We start from the raw sequence: 15,098 nt of genomic DNA, 5'->3' as shown, positions 1-15,098 counted from the left end.
GTGTTTGGAGAAGTGACCAACCACCTGGGTTGAGGACTAGCTCTACGGACAGCAACGCTTATCTAGACAGCACATGTTCAGCCACAACAGATTTGTCTGGCTCTAATTTGAAACTGAAGCACATGTTGGATCTGCACTGAGGAACCACATCCTGGCCAAGAATAAGCAAGTTTATGAGAATGTTTTCTGAGAAAGTACAGTTTAATGCAGAAATATGTAAGAGAGAAAAAAGGCCAGTCTGGCAATTAACTATTTCTCTACATTTAATCTGAAAGCTCTGAAGATACTCTTGTAAAATAATGTATTCCATAATTTTCACACAGCAAAATCCTTATTTGTGCACTAGGCTTGGAGTTAAGTACCAGTGCAGCAGCCATGTCATCATGCAGTGGACTGCTGCCTCTGTCAGGGCACCCTTCCTAGGGTTCACACTTAATGCCTTTTTCAAATTCCCAAGTGTGTAAAGACATGAACCCAGTTGTATCACATCCCACGAAAAGTCCCTAATAAACAGGTACTGGTGAAGAACTACTCTAAGGGCTTTTGAGGCTCCCCACTTTTTGTAAATAACTAACAGCTTAAGCAGGATCAGGAAATGAATCTCCTACAGTTCAGGCAAAAATCCTTCTAAGTTTAGGGGTAGTCTCTCACCTGCTTTCTCTCTGTCTTTTTGACCAGATCCAATATTGAACTTCTGATGGTGGTCAGCAAAAGAAGCTTCAAAGCAGTTTGCAAGAAACCTACACACCTCTGGCAGGAACTGGCAGAGGTTTCCAGTGGTGAAATCTAATAGCCTTTCCACAGTATTAACTCACCTTATTGGTCCACAGAAAGGTCCGTTTCCTTTCTGAATCTTTCTAAGGCTCTCTCCTAAGCAATGTTCTAGTGCTCTGTCTGTACATCGGTGGTAGCACGTGTTCTGAGAGCTGATTTGACTAAGCGAAAACGCCAGTCTTAGCCTGGGGAGCAATTCTAACAATAGCATCACACAGAGCTCCACATCTACACTTCCTTCACAGTTCCCAAGTGAAGTTTCCTCAATACACTACTACAAAAATGTCATCTTTATACTTCTCATCTCTGCAAAGTCAGATGGGGATCTATGACTTAATTTGTATTCTCTTTGGTCTGTCCGTATCTACTTTTCAAAATAAATTGAGAAATGTATTAAATGCATCATACACTAGATAAGGTTTATCAAACTAACAACCTCATACAATTTTATCTGTACATTATAGCATGCAAACAGATTTTGACTAAGCAATGCTGCATGAAATCTTAATAATTTTTCTTCTGTAGCAAACGTTTATTAATTGCCAAGTACTGAATTCACCTTTCATCAACAAGATAGAGAAAAATTATCTTACCTCTGACTCCTGGAAGCCTAGGAGGCTTTGGGGCAGGGTGGGGAGGGGAGCAGAGGGGAGGAAGGGGTGGAGGAGATAATGATATTCCCTGGCTTCTCAATGATATAAACCAAACATTGTAGACATTAGTTTGAAAGTCTTCCCACAGTAGACGCATGCCACGTATTATGTAGTTAATAGGCTTCTCTGAAAAAATGTTCTTAATACAGAAAAATTCTATCTATTTTTCTGTGGTCGCTACCGACCATAGTTGAGCTTTAATCAGACTCAGTCAAAAACTAAAATGTGCTAATTATGCTAGAGTATACAGTAGGGTATGTGTTCTCAAATTTCACCCACAGAAAACTAGTTTCTTGCTCTTGTGTCCACAGAGAGGCATTAACATACACATATATATATAGTAACTAAATCTTCAGACATTTTACAAAGCCTATTCAAATTTAGCAGGTCACAGAAAATGTATTTGTCAAAAACATTAAAGACACATGCCTATAGAAGTTCTGTTGCTGAGTTTTTGATCTGATGGGAAATTATAGAAATCTTCTACCACCCCCCAACCAAGGAGAAGAAGCACACCCTCCACAAAACAACCCATTGTTGTAGGCTGATGAACAAGCTTGTTTATTTTTTCTGGAACCACATATTGATTATTCTATAGCTTACATTTAAAATAAAATAATTAAATCATTAGTTAGAAAGTTTTGTAGAGGTCTTGTCACAGTCCATTTTAATGACAGATGAAGAAATGATAGAACAAAGAAAAAAAAGGTAATTATTTCCCTAACTTTATGTTCAATGCAAATCTTTAAAAAAAATCTTAAAATAATCTGATTTGTAACTGTAGAATACTGTGCAGAACATAAATGGTTTTCATTTCAGTACTGCCTTATGTAATAAAAGTCATGGTGAGAATAAAAGCAAAGCCTGTTTCTTCTGATTAAATTAGTTTTCAGATTTCTACATTTATCAGTGCAAAATTAGAAAAAAGCATCCCCTAAATGAAACACTTAAGATATGCTTAGTGGTTTTTAGGACAAAAATCACGGAGACAAGTTACAAAGAAATTGCACAGTTAGACCTTCACAAAGCATTGCTGACAGCATGAGCTGCCATGAAGGAGACAGCACTGGAGAGCCATATCCCAGCACGGGTTTTTTTGATAAACACCATCCAAAGTCTACACAAAGGAAGATGAGAGGAGAGATATGTTCTTATTTTTCATTTCCTGTGTCAGCAAAAGCATGTAAGTAACACTGGTACTAACTACACAACAAACCACTGCAGAATTTTGAGAGCTATACAGATGTTATCTAGAGAGTCAAAGCACACAGGTAGATAGTTATTAAAAATCCAATTGTAATAACAAAAGAAAAATTGGTAAATAAAGGTTGGACTTTTATCAAAGCTGACTAAAACACGACACATGACTGCCTCCTATTTCAGTGGAGGTTGTGTAGCTACATCACGTGGGGCCTCCAGTGACTTTCACTAAATAGAAATTAGCTGGAAACAATTTTAATGTGCACACACGCTGTATCACCAGACGAAAGGCTGCCACTCTGAACAGTTTAGGAAAACCCTGAAGAGCAGAGGTCTCAACTATGACCATTTGCCCAGTGTCATATCAGCGCTCCTGAGGTTTCCAGAAACTGAGGCAGAAAGCATGGCCAAAAAGAGATCCTTCCTCTTAACGAAGCACTGCTGAGAATAAGAGGGTTTAAACCTGGTCTGTGGATCACCCCAAGCCTGCTGAGCCCTCACTAACCACACACGAGAGGCACCTAGACAAGGTGGGGAGAAGGTACGATGAACGCTCTCTCTTGCAAGTATCTCAAAAGCAAGAGGCTAAAACAACGGTCCTGAATTTTCTGAACACATTCGTGTTGCAGGGTACTGAAACTTCCCTCATTAAAAGTGGCCATTCCAAGAGCAGAATTCTTCCCAGAAAAGGGCCCATCTAATGCTTCCGCATGACTCATGCCTCACTTTAGCTCTTAACATGAAGATTAATTGATCTAGAGGTGACTGCAGTGAATTTCATCTTAATTAAAACTGGCTTACTCAGAGTAATTCTTGAAATTGAAAGTTTTAGCTTATGCTTTATGTGAGTCAATTTTATTTCATGTCTTCATGGTGAAGATAACTTTTCTTTCATAAATTCACAAGCAGGAGCTCCAAGAAATCCCCTTTTGACTCAAGATCTATAAAGCAGATCACAAAACCAATTTGATGTTATAGTTGCAATCAGCAAGTTGCTCTGAACAAATCTTTCTCATTACATCTACAGTCTAATATATCAGTTGTTCAATATTTGCAATATTAAAATATTAAATATGAAAATATTTGCAATATTTTCAACAGTTAATTCAGGTGTAAATAATTAGTAAAAGTAAGTATGCAAATAAACATTAATATTAGAAATGAATGGAAGTTTTTTCCCGTTTTAAAATTATATCCAGGGTTTAGACAGCATCTATAGAACTTATTTACAGAGCAATGTACACCCATAGAAATCATAATAATTACATGGGAGGGATTTTTCCCTGAATTTTCCTCATCCAACAGTTTCAGATACACCATTATGGAAGTTCAAAGTAAGAACACAAAGTATATTTAATGAATTTATGTCTGTTTCAGATAGAAAACATCCCAAAGAAACAGGTTTTCGAAACACGCAAAGTTTTCATTTTGGTATTTCATTTTTATTTATTAACTTCACTCTCTTAAAAAAATATTTTTTTAATGTACTGTATCCTTGAAACACTTAATTTGACCTGAAATCATCTTCCTCAATTTTGAAGCTTTTGGAAAACTAAACAAAAAACCTTAGGTAGACCTGAAGATATTACAACTTTTCAGAACTACCTGAAATTTGGAAAAAAAAAAAAAAAGCTTTTATACAGTTCTGGTAGGCAGATTATTTAACTATCCTCTTTTAAAAAGCAAGAAAACTCAGGATAAGAATGAACTTCCATACATTAATTTGCTTTAATGCACATTAAGGAGACATATTTAAATGTCCAAATGACAGAAACCACAAAAATACTTTTTTCATAGTTAAACTAACCTGTTCATACTTTACATAGATAGATTTAATATATATAAAATATGTAATTGTTATGCCTCCTAGGTATCCCTGCATTGTATTTTCTCATTTCTTTAACAAAAAGAAATTGGTGGTGTGTCTGTGTAGAAAGGCTTGAGAACATCAGACCTTCACTCAGAACTGCTAAATATGACACCTGCTGCACCAAATTCTCTTGTCTGAGAACACAAATCTCAGAGAAATTTCTGCTGATATAAAGGTGAAATGAGTTTTCCAGTATGTATTTCCAAAGCAAAGCCGTCACTTTTCCTTGTACTGAAATGAATGCAAAGCCACTGCTTTGTATGATCAGCAGCAATGCCGCAGGGATGCAGTGATCAGTGGCTGCATCTGCACCACTGGCCAGCTGCAGACTGCCAAGTGCCCCACCATCCTCTTGCGGAGTTGGTTCCTCAGCAGTATCGGCTCGCACCACGGGTGCACTGCGCAGTGCTGCCTGCACTGCTGGCTCCATGGTTACCCACTCCCAGCACTCCTGTCTCCCTCCCTGCCTCTGCATCCACCTTTCCTTCCCAAGGGAGCCATGGCAGGCAGCAGAGTGGTGTGCAACGCATCCTTACAGGGGGATACAACAGTAGTAGTAGTAGGGTGGTTTATCCTATGAATAATACCTACGCTGACTTTGCAATTGTTTTGCAATTTCTATTTTCAGACGTTTTAAAGGTGCCATGGCAGCTCTGCACTGACTATTTGTTGAACTACTGTTTAATAACGACACTACCACACTGCTTAGTTGTCATTTGAGTAGAAATAGCTGTGGGGGTATGTAGATGAAGTCCCATTTGAGAAAATTCTTCAAAACAAAACAAACAAATTGTGTCAAGGAGGTGGAGGAATAGCATCTAAGAGGTAGATAAAGGATAAACAGAAAAGTGATATGTCAGACAGAATGTCAGAACCTTGTCATGGACTTTCTAGAAAACTGAAGACAAATAGAAAAATTCTGGTAGATACTAGCACAGGACTCCAAAGATGCATTCTTCTTAACACATTGTGTTTGAAAGTTAAACGTTACTGAAGATTTACACGTACTATACTTGAAGCTGTGTCCCCTCCTTCAGACAAACCACACTATTATAAGCCTATTGGCATTTTTAGTTCCTAATTCATATGGTAGCGATTGTTGAGAATCATATTCTTTCTCACTGTAAAGGGATGTGGTTCCCTTGAAATGAAAAAGTGACCTGTTTTCCCAAGTACGTCACAACATTGCTAAGACCTTTGCTGTAGCTAAACAGATGAAATGAAGGGTAGAGCTGAACTAGCAGAATCCATAAATAAACGAGAATCCAGGCCCTTAGATAAAAAATGGTTTCTTGCATGATCAGAAAGTCTTTGATTTTTCCCTATGATTGATTACAGGGTTCCTAATTAAAAACACAGCTCTCACTGACTTTGATAAGAACTGGGTCTGATGCTAAAACTTCCACAGAATTTAAGGAATTATGAAGTACAAGATCAAGCTTCATGCTATAGTTCCAAATTATTTCATATTTACCAGCAGGCAGAAGAAGTAAATCTGGCTGTGAAATCAGTAAGATTTTTTTGTTAGGCCTTTTGATTTTTTGCCAGGCAGCATTAAGAAGCAAGGGAATTCCATCACCGCAAGTCCTTTGAAATCAAACTCCAAGTAATCATAAGAAATCAAATTTCAAAATCAATTGACACAGACTTATAAATGATATATTTGGTTTGTATTACTTGTTTCCTTAATATTTTGACTTTGCGGATTAATTTTGGGAGGATGCTTGAACCATAGAGAAATAATACCCAGCATGGTTTTATTTCCCCACACCGTATTGCCAAAAGATACACTTGGGAGATTTGAAATCAGGTAGGTGTTTTTCAGAGTATTCTTAGAGGTAAATACAATTAACATGCAGTCTTTCATAGGTAATGTTTACGAGTAATGGAGAATTACATCAAGTAAAATATCAGTAGCAGAGAACATGCTGAAGGTTAACTGCAGTGATTTTGAAATTTCATTTTAGGATATTTTGATAGTCGTGCATTTTAACTGGTTTGCAAACGAACTATTTCAAACACAGATTTTCAGCTAGAAGTGATCACTAAGCTCGAAAGATAACTTACCTGGGTCCTCTAAAGGCATATCAACAATGACTTGGTCACTGTATTTTCCATATAGACCATTAGAGCAAACAGCAACTATCTGAAGAACATAACTTGTATTGGGCAGCAGATTATTTAGAATAGCCCCCTAAAAGAAAAACCATGTTTAATCATTTACTTGCAAATAAATATCAAATATTTGGAAATGCTAATTTTTTCATAACACATTTTTCATATGAACCACAAAGCTCCTTTCTTTTAGGACTCTAATATATGCTTTTTATATTTTACTGTCACAAATGTTTTTCAGACAACTTTAAAAAAACTTTATACATTTTTACATGGAGGATACCAAACTATACAAATATTTAATGCTGAATACGAATTTAGGTAATATTATCTCTGATATGAGTCTTTAAAGAAGGTTAGATGAACAGACCACATTAGTAAAATACCATGAAGGTGTAATCAGTAACAGTATTTACAGCAGCATGATTGTATTGAACCTTATTAGTTGCTTGTGTGGGTCATTCTTTGCACATCAGTGAGCAACGAAGTACAGATCACTATTAATTGACCAAGGGTTTCATGGCTAAGGAGCTCTGAGACTGACATGGTCATAGGCTTCTGGGGATAATATAGGCAAATCAGAACAGCAGTCTGTGAAAGCTTTCTCTCTTCTGGGCAAGAGAGGTTTTTATGGTTTTGTTTTCGGTTTTTTAATTGCCTTTGAGGCTTCACAGCCAAAAAATGAAGTATGAAAAATGAAGTAGCCAAAGAAGTGAATTTTTATTGAATCAGCTCCCAGCTACTGTTTAATCCCTTAAGATAATTAACAGTGAGTGTTTTGTGATCACCCCTTTGTATGAAACTTGAAGAGTTTAAAGTTACCAAGTCCTGATACCCATCTGTCAGAAACTCATGCTTAGTCTGGTCTTCTCCATCCAACTGTTGATAAAAGACAGCAAACCTCTCAATTGTGGTGTCATATACGACCCGAGGTCTTTCCCATGTAACGAGAAGACTAGTATAATTCTTTGGATCAGATTGAACATTTTCAGGTTCTGAGCTGCAAACTGGTAGAAAGAAAAGCAGAAAGAATATGATATTTATTGGATGGTGCAAATGACTCTACTAAGATCCTGAGCCACCTCCTGACAAAATTAATGCAAGTCTTTCATGTACCTCATTTTTAGCTTTCCACTAAAATACTGTACTGAATTTCCTTTCATATGTACTGAAAAGGCATATTATCAGTTTACGGCTTCATTTATTACCTCGTTTCTACCGCTTGATTTAATCTATTAGACACGTCAAAATCACTGATCAGAGTACATGAAGTTTACTTTGAATCTTTCAAAACTTTAATTAAATCTAACACATTACAATGATTAGATGGATATATTTTTATTACAAATCTTTTAGCTTGGCTTTTGCACAAGTAATTACATAACCATTCTTGACTTGGAATAAAAGAGGAAATGTAATTTTCAAATCTCAGAATCTGTTTAAAACAAACCTTGAGTTTCTATCAAAAGCAAGCAAAATGCACTATCTAGCTAGCTAATTAAGAAAACAAGTGTTAGATTCATTGGAGTTCTTGAAAGGAAGCAAACAGCATGATACTACAATGCTTCTGCCGAACAATACTGCATTTTGAAATAAAGGAAAAAGCTTTCCTTTAACTTTGCAATTTGCCACTTGAACACAGGAGGGCACTCAAACCCTTTGAAAAACTCAATTCCTTCCAATTCTGTTCGCAGGTGGGTAGTTTTGAGCAGCTCTGGTCCGAGCTAGTCAATGGAAAATAAGCAAAGATTTTTGGTTAGTTTTTGTGTTTTTTTTTTTTATTTGTGTGTGTGTATTAGCTAATAGTAGAACCATTATTAGTCTGTGTAATTTAGTTGAATTCTGTAGACTGGCCAACTTTGAATCTACTGTGCTGTGTATCTGACCATTTTATTAATTATTCTGAATTCTTTTAATTAATGTAATTAAAAAAAAAAAAACAACCTCAACTTGTATACATTCCATCCCTTTACTAAAACTGATCATTCCACCCCATTTCCTCCAGATGGCAAAAGGAAATCATTAGCCCAGCAATGGTGATTCCCTTCTCAGTTCTGAGCACTGACAGATAACTTAAACTCTGAATTAATTTTTTAAATGAATCAACACACTCTCCAGATAATTCTTTTCAAATGTGTCTAAAATAACCATTCAAATGCTTTTTCATGGTATAAGAATCAAGCTTCTCCCTATTCCAAATTCTTCTTTACTATCCTTTTTCCTTTTTTCCTCTTTTTTGTCTGTGAGTGAATTTGGTTCCGATATCTGACTGTATTTAGACTAACTAAGGAGTCTTATAAAACTCTGCTTTCTTTTCCAGATGGTTCATCCAACTAATCTTTTTCAAGAAAAAAGTTATCTTGCCTTTTGTGCTCCTCTTTTGATGCTTGGTCCTGTTTATCTCAGCAATATTCCTACAGGATATCCATCTGCATATTGTTTTACATCAATTCCTATCCATTCCTTCCCAACCTGTTGTTTCTTGTCCTTCTTCTGATGCGTCTTCATCAGTCATTCTGCCTATGCCGTTTCCTTTCCTCTCCTGCCAGTCTTAGTAACACAGAGGTACTTTGCTCCTGCCTTTTCCCATGTTTCCTCTTCAGAGACTGGGTAAAGCAAGGAGATCGCATAATACCTTACCTAATTAAAGAATTCAGCTCTGATACTGACTTTTAGAATATCTGGTCAAAGAGACTGCAAGAAAGAGAGCTCTCAAGTCTATTACTAGCCTGAAGTCACTGATACTCAACCGGGTTACCAAGTCTCAAGCAGCAAAAATACTATTCCCAGGAAGATAGAGATCTATTCAAGCCCCTGCTGGGTTTGAATTCAGGTCTCTGCTTTACCCAGGTGAGTGCTTCGATGCTGGTTTTGCGTATCAGATCATGCTAATGTTCCTATCTTATTCTTCTATGGAATAAAATGCTACCCATATAACTTGGAAGTTTTAAATCTAAACTGAAATGCATCATTGGGGAGCACTACGGCACATTAACCAAATCATTGTCAAAAAGTGTCTGGGCTGTGTTTTTGACAATAAGACCTTTAGGAGCTGCCCAAATTTGGCTTATTCAATATATATATTATTTAAAAATAAATTATGCATGGATTTGGACTTCTCTGAGCTTGACACAATTGGAATAAAAGTGGGTGTATTTCTGAGGCAGCAGTGGACAACTCAGAGGAAATTTCTTCCAAATTTGTTGCTTGCTTCTACTTTTAGTTGAATCTGGGTTTGAGATTTTTATCTCTTAAATACAGATTTTGAAGTGTGGAAGGTGTTAAATCACTTCATTTACATTAATACATTCAGAGCTTTTCGGCTCCCTCCCACAGTGTGTGGCAAAAAGTAGTTCTTCAATATTCCCAGTCTACCTCTGTGACGGAAGTGGAGCAGCACAGTAGAGATGTGTGATGAGTTGACCTTGGCTGGCCAACAGGTGGCCACCCAACTGCTCTCTCACTCCCTCTCCTCAGCAGGACAGGGGAAGAAAGCAAAATGAGCAAGCTCATCGGTCAAGATAAAGACGGGGTGATTTCTCACTAATTACTGCCATGGGAAAAGAAATTCCACTCAGGGAAATTAATTTATCACCAACTAAAATAGCTAGAAATAAAACCAAAACTAAACTACTGTTTCCCCAACCTTCCCTTTTTCCCAGGCTCAACTTCACTTCTGACTCTTCCACTCACCCTGAGTGGCGCAAGGAAGACAGCGAATGGGAGTCGTGGTCAGTTCATAAGGTTTTGTTCCCCTGCACCAGTGTGGGATCCCACCCAGGGGATACAGTCCTTCACGATCTTCTCCCTTTCCATGGGCTATGGTCCCTCAGGAAAAGGCTGGTACAGTGTGGGTCCCCTATAGGAACACAGATCCTGCCAGAAAATGTGCTCCTGGATGGATGGGCCTAAAGAGTGGTGATGAATGGAGTCAAATCCAGTTGGCAGCCAGTGAAAAATGGTGTTCCCCAGGGCTCGGTCCTGGGGCCTGTTCTCTTTAACATCTTCATCAATAGTCTGGATAAGGGGATTGAGTGCACCCTCAATAAGCTTGCAGATGACACCAAGTTGAGTGGGAGTGTTGATCTGCTGGAGGGATCTGGACAGGCTGGATTGATGGGCTCAGACCAATGGTTTGAGGTTCAACAAGGCTAAGTGCTGGGTCCTGCACTTGGGCCACAAGAAACCTCTGCAATGCTACAGGGAATGCTTCTTCCCCAATGCTTGGGGAAGAATGGCTGGAAAGCTGCTGCAGAAAGGGACCTGGAGCTGTTGGTCGACAGCTGGCTGAATATGAGCCAGCAGTGTGCCCAGGTGGCCAAGGCCAACAGCATCCTGGCTTGTATCAGAAATTGTGTGGCCAGCAGGAGAAGCGAAGTGATTGTCCCCCTGTACTCAGCACTGGTGAGGCCACACCTGGAATATTGTGTCCAGTTTTGGGCCCCTCACTTCAAGAAGGACATTTTGATGCTGGAGTGTGTCCAGAGAAGGGCAATGAAGCAGATGAAGCATCCAGAGCACAAGTCCCATGAGGAGTGGCTGAGGGGTTGTTTAGCCTGGAGAAAAGGAGGTTGAAGGGAGACTTTATTACTCTCTACAACTACTTGAAAGGAGGTTGTAGCGAGGTGGGTGTTGGTTTGTTCTCCCAAGTAACAAGTGATAGGAAATGCTCCAAGAGAGGAAACAGCCTCAAGCTGCAGCAGGGGAGGTTTAGGCTGGACGTTGGGAAGAATTTCTTCATTGAAAGAGTTGTCAAGCATAGGAACAATCTATATAGGGAAGTGGTTGAGTCCCCATTCCTGGAAGTATTTTAAAGATGTATGGGTATGATGCTTAGGGACATAGTTTAGTGGTGGAATTGGCAGTGTTAGATTTGTGGTTGAACTCCATGATCTTACGGGTCTTTTCCAACCTAAATTATTCTACGATTCTATATTGTCAGTCTTGAATTTTAAGAACACATTGTTTTTCGTATCTTTACTACATCTGGAAGATTAAAGAGAACCGTGTTCATGCACTTACTCACAGGGCATAACTAGAAGAGTGGAGTGGATGGGAAGTTATGTAACGGGCCCAGCAGCTACTACAATGGTTCTCAGGTTTATAGGAACAAACCATGATTTCTATTATAACTGGATTTTCTTGTCAGCTGAGGTTGGTGGAGATAAACCACTACAATTTCAAAAAGGCTTTTTGAAATAAGTCCTCAAGTAAGACTGTAAGCATTAGCTATTTTAATCTTCTTCTTATATGTATATCCATACATATATGCATACATACACACCACATAGGAAAATAACATGTATCACTAAGCAGGCTTGGGGAATGAAGTATCTCCCGTGTCCTCAAGAGGGCAGTGCTTGTACACCAAGAATGTTGAGGTTGTCACTGAAAATTTCTGACAATATATTGCTGAAATATTTGCATTTCGATTTATAATTGAATAGAAAGATTCTTTTAGTACTTCTAAGGAAACTTAGCTCTACTTAAGAAATGCCATGTATTACTAACAGCAATAAATCAAGCACTTAATCCTACAGCCTAATGAGAGTCTACACAGAATCTGACAGGAGAAAATTTGGATTCTAGGTTTCTCAACACAAAATAATTTTTCAGTTATCTACTTGAGTAAGACTCACTCTTGTCATTTCTCTTGTATCATCTAAAGGGATTTCAAAGATTATTTGTTCTCTGTTGACTATAAGAACTTTCCAATATTAAAAATTAAATACATAAACCTATTTACTCTTGGGTGACTTAGACATTCATGACACAGTTTTTACATCTCAAAATTTAAGTTTAATGATTTCTAGGGCTTTTTTTTATCTTCTCTTAAAATGGAAATGAAAATATAAATGCTCCTTTAATGTTGCAATTTAAACAAATCCTATAATTGCATTTGTGTGTGTATATATGTGCACACAAATATGTATGTATGGGTACGTGATGTTGTTGCATTTACATAAAGCACATAAATATTAACAGAAGTGTGAAATATATATATACAGGAAGACTTGAAATTTTAGTGATCCCCTTCTGCCACTCCTTGTTTATGGCCAAACCAGAATTTTTAACCTACAACTTGTTACTTTAAATACCTAGTTTGGAATAAATACTACACTTGTTTGCTGCCACAGTAATGCGAGTACAGGACCCATTTGTCTTAAACTCAGCAGATGAAACCTGTTTGTTTGGTATTATACAAGTTTACACACAGAGAAATTTTGGATGCTCTCTACAACATATTTTATTATTACTTGAAGCAGAAGGGCCTTCTAATTTTAAATAGTATGACTCAGTGCAGAAAAGGATCCTAGTATCTCTAGGCTGGACACTCTTCCCTTATCTGTATGGATACCAAACTCAGAGATAAGATGGAAAATTCACAGAATCTCTCTTTGATATGGTGCAGAAATGAGACTGGTTGGAAGAAACCTCCTCTGCAGTTTTAATGCAAAGACTGATTTGGACAGCAAGTGGAAAGCTCCTTCTGGTGTCAGCACATGGAGTGGACAGAAGCAGCAGGGACATGTCTTAAACAGTATTCTTGTCAGTCTCTATGTAAATCTAGATTAGGATGGCACAGCTGAAACTAGCTTCCTTCTATTGCAGTGACTGAGCTCCATGGTCAAGGCCAAGGCCATGGCTGTAGTGCAACCACCTGGAGGGCAAGTGGATTCCAGGTGGCAGAAGTCTCAGTCTCTGTCTTCAAAGGTCATTTGCCTGTGACATTTATTCACTGTAGATTGATGCCTATTTATAAAGGACTGAGAAGATCCATTTCCTTTTGACAACATGGATGTAACACAAGGTGGTCTGTATGACAGTGATCTGTCTCCAAGAGACCTTCATTAAAGAGGAATTCCCAGAGGGATTTGGAGAAGGATGACATTTCTTTAAGTTAGGCCAAATCAGCAATGTCCATTATAAGTCTCTTTGGAAATATAATTTTATTTAATTGTGATAATTTGCCTGATTGTTGCAGCTCAATTCCACAACCCTTCTCCTAGCTTCAAAATTTCACATGCTACTTAGTATCTAAAGAAAAAAAAACCTTGCCAGAACAGATATTTCTTGTCTTAGATCAACGCAAAAATTTCATACCCTGGGCATGCATCTAAGAAGTTCATGAAAAGCTGAGGGCAAACCAGAACTGTCACGGACTGGTTACAGAAATGCACCAGTAAAGCTATCCTGTGCAGCCCTGTGGTGAAACAGTGTGATGCACTTGTGTAGAAGCCCCATCCCACCGGCATTTCAGCATGATGAACAACCCCTAGCTTGTACAAAAGTTTCATGCACAGATCCTTCCAGTAGGAAAAAAATCACCCTCCCAACCAAGGTGAATTAAAATGAAACCACACTTACTTCTAATCTGAAGAACACCTACACCACATGGTTCACTCATCTGTTTATGTCTAATTAAGCACAGATCAACGCAACTGAGCTGAAGAATCTATAGGTATTGCCACCCAAGTAGCATCATAATGCTCTCAAATTAGATATATAGTATTTATTCTTCAGTGCTTTGGAGTATAGAAATAATTTATTTCCCTATTTAGTGCTAGATCTTGTTTCCCATTACACAAGGTACTGTTCTGATCCTATAACCTTCACAAACTTCCCTGCAGTTTTAGGTAAAACAGAACAGCCCGGCTTCTGGGATTCTCTCCATCTATCACTTTTTCAGCAGACTATGTGAAATGAATTTGGTGACCTTACTTCAGCCTCTGTTGGAAAAGAATCCACATTACACAACAACGAACCAAATGGGTTTGTAAAACAAAATCCTCTTGCAGGCCCTGAAAAGGCAGCTTTGTTTATGTCTGAAACACATTAAAAGGGCAGTGCAAGAAAGCTTGAACTGACGTGATCTTCACTGAATGTTTGGTCAAGACAAGCATTTAATTTTCCACTCCATTTAATCTGACATGTTTTATGATTGCTAGTTCTTTTCTCTGAAGTGATAGATTTATGAGTAATAATACAGCATGCTACTTTCTACACAATTTAAATCGAGCATCTTTGTACTAGGATGAATCTTTTACTGAAAATTGATTTTCAATCTGTGAAGAGAGGAATGACTATTCAGTAAATACCTGCTTCATGAATTTCTTCTTGTCCAGTGTAAGAAGAAAACACTTGCCCAAAGAACTTATATTGCTGCTCTCTGAAGTTGTTTTGCAGGTAGTCCATCAGCATAACATAGCCAGATTGCTGCATCGTAAGGACTTCACAGAACACAGCTAACTAGAAGAGACAAGGAGAAAGGAAGGCAGAAGTCTTAACAAATTAACCAGATGCTGCTAACAGGCAAAAACCCTGGGGAAAAAGATGCTCTCAACTGAGCTCTCCCAGGTGGCACTGAACTTTTGTTCCTCTGTACCAGCAGTGTATCTAACTTTTTACTCCTCCTGTATTCCTCAACCATTCTGTTCTTAGAGCTATACTCTGCCAGTCACCATCATTTAGCTGGGGGAATACGG

The 15,098-nt window shown here is 38.1% G+C and overlaps 1 protein-coding gene across 1 annotated transcript in view; it reads right to left on the bottom strand.

Annotated features, from left to right (window-relative positions):
• Nucleotides 1-15,098, bottom strand: part of PTPRZ1 (protein tyrosine phosphatase, receptor-type, Z polypeptide 1) — a 62,910-nt gene that overhangs the window by 39,316 nt on the left and 8,496 nt on the right. The window contains exons 7-9 of the mRNA XM_010139929.1: nt 14,712-14,862; nt 7,435-7,619; nt 6,565-6,691 (exon numbers count right to left, since the gene is read on the bottom strand). Coding sequence (XP_010138231.1) covers nt 6,565-6,691; nt 7,435-7,619; nt 14,712-14,862 — 463 coding nt within the window. The remainder of the gene's footprint in view (nt 1-6,564; nt 6,692-7,434; nt 7,620-14,711; nt 14,863-15,098) is intronic.

The sequence above is a fragment of the Buceros rhinoceros genome, unplaced genomic scaffold (assembly GCF_000710305.1).
Source record: "Buceros rhinoceros silvestris isolate BGI_N320 unplaced genomic scaffold, ASM71030v1 scaffold19387, whole genome shotgun sequence".
NCBI classification, from domain to species: Eukaryota; Metazoa; Chordata; class Aves; order Bucerotiformes; family Bucerotidae; genus Buceros; species Buceros rhinoceros.
Note: the sequence above shows the minus strand (reverse complement) of the source record. Positions and strands in the feature narration are given on the sequence as shown.